Raw genomic sequence first — 7,318 nt, 5'->3', positions numbered from 1 at the left:
CTCATTCAATTTACAATATTGTGTCAAATAAACAAATACAGTGTAAATAACAGTCTTAAAACTAATCGTAATGCAACATACCATTACGACGGAGGACGGCAGCGGCATCAAGAACAGCCATATTGAATTCCAGCTTCCCAATGTCATCGAAAAGCTTTTGAGTGGAAAATTGGGCTGGTAAAGACAGACCCTGATCTGCTGCTACCTTCTGACACTCAGTGTCAAACTCAGGAATCATCTGAAATGTGAAATCAAACAATGACACATGAGAAAATACTTTCTTTGCACTTAAACAGACCAGATGAATGCGATTTAATAGAAACTACACTGTAAAAATCTCTCTTAATTACAGTTTTCTTATTTTGTAAAATGTTTTCTGTTTGTTTACGGTTGTGAATTGCATTATGGGCTGTTGATCTCTGCTCTGTCGACTTTTGATGATGAAAATTCAACTCTACAGTTTAACAAACTGACTTTTATAGACATTCTAGTGGTTTGAAATAATATAATGTATAAGAAATAAAGAAATAAGTCTGTTAAATAACAGAAAATGCACTCGCAGTTTATTACCAGGGTTTTGTAGCGTAATATACAACACCAACCCAGACTATATAGCACTTTAAACCATTAAAAATGTTCATAAGAGTCACTTTTTCAAGCTATTTAAGGTTAAAATTTGTTGGAAGAAAAATCAAGATCCCATAATGCAATTCAAATTCAATAATTTATGGGGAAAAATAAAAAATGATTAATCACAAAATAGGAAAAACGGCTAATTTACTGATATTTTTACAGTGTATGAGAAAACTACATGGCAGCCAAATTAGCATAAAATAAAAACACATTTTTTTGACATCCACACTATAAAAAAAGGTTAATCTATTGAATTAATTTGCATGATTTTACATAATCTACTCTGTTTCAAATTACTATTATTATTATCAAAATAAGAGATGTTGTCTGTTTTGTACAATGTTCTCCTTGTCATTTATATGTATTTATTGTACATGATATTATATTTTATATTGTATGCATTAGTGCTGCACAATATATTGTTTTAGCATCGATATCGCAATGTGATCATTCGCAATAGTCACATCACGTGCACACTCAATGTTGAATCTGGATTATATTGATCATTTTGCAATTGTTTTTTGAGGCCTGTGACTGTGTGACGGGTTTTAAAAGTATTCAGGCATATAAAAATGTACCGTTTGTAACTTAATTTGTAACTTAAGTCAAATTACTAATGATTATTTATTCTGAATTGTTTATAAAATGAAGACTATGCAGTATTATTTTACATTTGATATTTCAATTACTTCATACCTGAACGCTTTTTGACTAGGCATGGGCAGGTATAAGATTCTGAAGGTATGACAACCTTGCATAAAAATATCACGGTTTCACATTATTGTAATTACCACTCTAAAATATGCTCTTTTTAAACGTCTGGGTTAAAAACAACAACTTTTTCCCCTTTGAACACAATATATTTTATTTTGAGGAATATTTCAAATGTTTTGTAGCAGTAAACATGTCAGGCTAAATAATTTAAATGAAGACTTCTGCTGTCTTCATTAGTTTCAAAAAGATTTCTTTACAATTTCAAACGGCATCTTTGGAGATCTTTTCTGCTAGAGATACTGATAAAAAAAATTAGAATAAATAAAAAAAAATTAAACATACCTTGGGAACGGCATTACAGAAAAATTTGGCATTTTTAAAACCTTGACTTTTCCAAACCGCGGTATACCTTGAAAACGGTTATCATCCCATACCTAATTTTAACTCCTCTGAAAACAAAAAACGCTGTTTATTTGATTTGAATCTTTGTCTTTATTGAATTTATCTACAGCATGTTTATAGATTGTTTATTATATTTATGACCTAACCCCTACAGAATCATTCCAATCAATCTAAAATTGTAAATTCTTTCCAAAACGTTATTAAACTCATTTAGTGGAATTGTATTAATAGCTCAATATATAATAGCAGAATAAAAAAAAATATTGCAATGTTAGATTTTTCCAATATCATGCAGCCCTAGTATGCATAGTTAACATGCTTGGCAATACTGATACAAAAATGTCATGACCAAAAACCAACTCGAACGTATGCATTTTATACTGTTTTAAAGAATACTGAATACACACTAAATCAAACATAACCAACATGAATGAATGTCAATGACCTGAGTGAGGGTTGTTTTCCCCTTTTCCGCACGATACAGAGCATTGTCACTGCCAAGTTTTGCTGCCACATTCTTTATGAAGCCCCTAGAGCAAAACGCACACCTTTAAATCAGTCATTTCAACGGTTATGTTAATAAAACAGAATATTACGTACAAAAAGATGAAAAAAAAAACTGATAAACAAATAATTGTATGTTTTTATATTTACATGAAATATGTCAAGAAGAAAAGAATGAAAGACTTTGAAATGTCAGCCATTTCCTCAAAAAAAAACTAAAACAAAACTAATATAAAACTGCACATTTATTTATTTTTATTTACAAGAAATATGTCAAGAAAGAAAGATTTTGAAATGCCAGTGATTGCCTCAAACAAAAAAATAAAATAAGAAAAACTCAATATAAAAATGCACATTTATTTTTTTTTATTACGATTTTCTTGAGAAAGAAAGAAAGAAAGAAAGAAAGAAAGAAAGAAAGAAAGAAAGAAAGAAAGAAAGAAAGAAAATCACATATTGTGAAATGTCAGCGATTTCTTGATTCAAGAAAAGGAAGATCAAAAAACTAATATAAAAATGTACATTTATTTATTTTATTAACATAAAAGATGCCAAGAAAGAAAGAAAAATCACACTTTAAAATGCCAGTGATTTCCTCAAACAAAAAAAAGATTTAAAAAATAATAAAAATGCACATTCATTTATTTTATTTACATAAAATATCAATGTATTGCTAAAAGAAAGAATTTATTAGATTAATTTAAAAATATATACATTTTTATTTTCAAGAAAGAAAGAAAGAACGAAAGAACACATACTTTGAAATGCCAGTAATTTTCTCAAACAATTTTTTTTTTATATAAAAACAAATATAAAAATGTACATTTATTTATATTTACATAAAATAGATCAAGAAAGAAAGACTTTGAAATGCCAGCGATTTCCTGAAACAAAAAATAAAATATGAAAAAACTAATATAAAAATGCACATTTATTTATTTATTTTTTATTACATAAAAGATGCCAAGAATGAAAGAAAGAAATCACATACTTTGAAAGGCAAGTGATTTCCTCAATCAAAAAAGGAGATTAAAAAATAATAAGAATGCACATTTGTTATTTTATTTACATAATGTCAAAGTATTGCTAACAGAAAGAAAGAAAGAAAGAAAGAAAGAAAGAAAGAAAGAAAGAAAGAAAGAAAGAAAGAAACTTTCAAATGTGAGTGATTTCCTTAACCAAAAAACAAGATGAAAAAACTAATAAAGATGCACATCTATTTATTTTTATTTACATAAAATGTCAATGTATTGCTAAAGAAAGAATTTATTTGATTTATTTATAATTTCTTTATTTTTATTTGCAAAGAAAGAAAGAAAGAAAGAAAGAAATATTGAGAAATGCTAGTGGTTTCCTGATACAAGAAAAGCAAAGATAATATATATATATATATATGCACATTTATTTATTTTTAATAAAATAAAGATGCCAAGAATGAAAGAAAGAAATCACATACTTTGAAATGCAAGTGATTTCCTCAATCAAAAATGGAGATTAAAAACTAATATAAATGCACATTTGTTATTTTATTTACATAATGCCAAAGTGTTGCTGAAAGAAAGAAAGAAAGAAAGATACTTTCAAATGTCAGTGATTCCCTTAACCAAAATAAAAGATGCATAACTACTAAAAATGCACATCTATTTATTTTTATTTACATAAAATGTCAATGTATTGCTAAAGAAAGAATTTATTTATAATTTCTTTATTTTTATTTTCAAGAAAAGAAAAGAAAAAAAACAAAAGAAAAGAAAGTCACATACTTTGAAATGCCAGTGGTTTCCTCAAACCTCTGAAATGCTTGGCCAATCTGTGGGGTAACAATACCACCCCACAAACTAAACAACACTGCCTTCTTCATTGCAAACTACTGAATATCTCTTCAAAACTGAGAGAAACTGCAAAAAAGAGAAGTACAAAGGCAGAAAACATTATACTTTAGCCCTGCCAGGCATTCTGGTTAGTCAAAACTACAGTTAACGTTAGCAGGACAAAGTTCATTACGTAACGCTGTTGAAAAGTAAAGTTCATTTTGGCGAAGTTTTATGTTTATTTACCTGTTGTGCGTCAGCTTCTGCACTTCAAGAGACCACTGCTACACCAGTGACTTTAGCACATAGGAAAACTCCTAATATACTGCTCTCTAACCCAGCCCAAATACTACAAACACCAGTTCTACTGTGGCGAAGTAAACGGCTCATAAATATTAATGCGAGGTCTTGACATACACTGAATATTCGTACCTGATTGGCTGAAAGGCAAGCAGAGGAAAGATGGCGATTGGACGAATTCACAGAGGAAAGATGGCTATTGGACGAAATCACAGATCCTGCGCGGCTTATTGGAATAGACGAATTACGTTAGAGGAAGTCAACAGAAGCTATTTAATATTCATAAGCAATGGCTTTCACGATAGTAGTGGAAAGAGCTATAAAGTCAATAGTTACGTAAATCGCAAACTTTGTCAGATTATAGGAATTAGCGACTACAAAGATTTTAATATCAATCTCAATTTGATTTATTAAAGTACTATATATACACTATACATATATAATATTATAAAGCGTGCATAAAACAATGTATATTAAATTAGTAATTAAATATTTATTTATGTCAACATGATATTCCTTCAAATATTACATATTATATGAAACGATTATTTAAAAATGCATGTTTACAATTTACAGGCCTAAATATGCAATGAAAATGCATCATGTTTGCAATAATGCTTTTTACAATATTCGATAAAATGAAATAAATAAAAAAACATTATTCGTTTACTGTCGTTTGTTATACTTAGTCATTTCCCCAATAGGCAAACAAATTCAGTAGTATCTTATATATGCAAGCTGAGACATGCGGTCTTCTAGACATGAAATGCCAGACTTTTTTTTTATTGCTTGAACTGACAATACAAGAACATCATAACAATGTCCAAGGGATCACAGACAGATCTTTAAAAGGTCAATAATATACATAGTCATAAGATGAAAAATATAAAATCACATACAAATACAAATAATACCATTCGACAGAAAGGGGAAAAATAATAATAATTATAGTATTAATAATAATATTAATAATAATATTAATAATAATAATAATAACAAAATATTAATACTAAAAAATACCAAATTCAACAAACAAAATAAAACAAATGAATGAACTTACAATGACACTTAAACAAATAACCATAAGGAAAGCAACTAAAATCGAGAATCTTTTTTAAATACGTCTGCATGAAATGCCAGACACAATGCACTCAATCGAGCCACTGACGTCACTGTGAGAGGTAGGCAAATGTATATTTTTTGCACGGGTGGATTTTTTGGCCCATGACAGACGCGCGCCCGCGCGCGCACGCACACACACACACGCACGCACGCACGCACGCACGCACACACACACACACACATATATATATATACACATTTATACTCACTGGGGTATACCTTACTAGTACCGGGTTGGACCCCTTTTGCCTTCAGAACTGCCTTAATCCGTCGTGGCATAGATTCAACAAGATACTGGAAATATTCCTCAGAGATTTTGCTCCATATTGACATGATAGCATCACGCAGTTGCTGCAGATTTGTCGGCTGCACATCCATAATGCGAATCTCCCGTTCCACCACATCCCAAAGGTGCTCTATTGGATTGAGGTTTGGTGACTGTGGAGGCCATTTGAGTACAGTGAACTCATTGTCATGTTCAAGAAACCAGTTTGAGATGATTCACTCTTTATGACATGGTGAGTTATCCTGCTGGAAGTAGCCATCAGAAGATGAGTACACTGTGGTCATAAAGGGATAAACATGGTCAGCAACAATACTCAGGTAGGCTGTGGCGTTGATGCTCAATTGGTACTAATGGGCCCAAAGTGTGCCAAGAAAAATAACCCCACACCATTACACCTCCACCACCAGCCCGAACCGATGATACAAGGCAGGATAAGTCCATGCTTTCATGTTGTTGACACCAAATTCTGACCCCACGATCTTAATGTCACAGCAGAAATCGAGACTCGTCAACCAGGCAATGTTTTTCCAATCTTCTGTTGTCCAGTTTTGGAGAGCCTGTGTGAATTGTAGCCTCAGTTTCCTGTTCTTAGCTGACAGGAGTGGCACCCGGTGTGGTCTTCTGCTGCTGTAGCCCATCCGCCTCAAGGTTGGACGTGTTGTGTGTTCAGAGATGCTCTTCAGCAGACCTCGGTTGTAGCGAGTGGTTATTTGAGTTAATGTTGCCTTTCTATCAGCTGGAACCAGTCTGGCCATTCTCCTCTGACCTCTGGCTTTAACAAGGCATTTGAGCCCACAGAACTGCCGCTCACTGGACATTTTCTCTTCTTCAGACCATTCTCTGTAAAGTTGTGTGTGAAAATCCCAGTAGATCAGCAGCTTCTTAAATACTCAGACCAGCCCGTCTGGCACCAACACCAAATGCCATGTTTAAAGTCACTTAAATCCCCTTTCTTCCCCATTCTGATGCTCAGTTTGAACTGCAGCAGATCATCTTGACCATGTCTACATGCCTAAATGCATTGAGTTGCTGCCATGAGATTGGCTGATTAGACATTTGCGTTAACACAAATTTCTTAGTTACGACACTCCCAAAATCATTCCACATAAATCTGCAGAATTTAAAAGAAGAAATATCAAAAGACAGAGATTCTGGCTGGCCCTGCTAATTCGCAATCACTGAATGTCAATCAATCAAAAAGTATGCGGCAGCCTGCGCTGATTCAAAACACAAACCTTCATGCAATTTATTTAATATCGCTTTATTTCCTAGTTTAATTTTGGGTATGAGCGCGTATTTACAATAACTTCAAAATCTCATCTGTTTATATTCTGGTTCTTAATAGTTTCGCGTTGAAGCGTTAATTCAATCGCTCCGCCCTCTGATTGGCTGGGAAGACGCACCGGCTTCTCATTGTCTTTCTTCCTCTCGCTCCGCCTTCTGATTGGCTCTGCAGACGCATCGGCTCCTCATTGGCTGTGGATCAGTCAGAGGCGCTCGGAGAGTCTGCTGAATCCGGAGCTCAGAGTCAGAAACACCGGCAGAT

At 32.7% G+C, this 7,318-nt stretch overlaps 1 protein-coding gene across 1 annotated transcript in view; it reads right to left on the bottom strand.

Annotated features, from left to right (window-relative positions):
- ephx2 (epoxide hydrolase 2, cytoplasmic) overlaps window positions 1–4,439 on the bottom strand; it is a 42,621-nt gene extending 38,182 nt beyond the window's left edge. The window contains exons 1-4 of the mRNA XM_056476406.1: window positions 4,311–4,439; window positions 4,017–4,151; window positions 2,195–2,279; window positions 82–238 (exon numbers count right to left, since the gene is read on the bottom strand). Coding sequence (XP_056332381.1) covers window positions 82–238; window positions 2,195–2,279; window positions 4,017–4,114 — 340 coding nt within the window. The 5' untranslated portion in view covers window positions 4,115–4,151; window positions 4,311–4,439. The remainder of the gene's footprint in view (window positions 1–81; window positions 239–2,194; window positions 2,280–4,016; window positions 4,152–4,310) is intronic.
- Window positions 4,440–7,318: the final 2,879 nt, after the last annotated feature.

This window comes from Danio aesculapii, chromosome 17, assembly GCF_903798145.1.
Source record: "Danio aesculapii chromosome 17, fDanAes4.1, whole genome shotgun sequence".
Lineage (NCBI taxonomy): Eukaryota > Metazoa > Chordata > Actinopteri > Cypriniformes > Danionidae > Danio > Danio aesculapii.
This window is presented reverse-complemented; position numbering and strand designations above follow the sequence as displayed.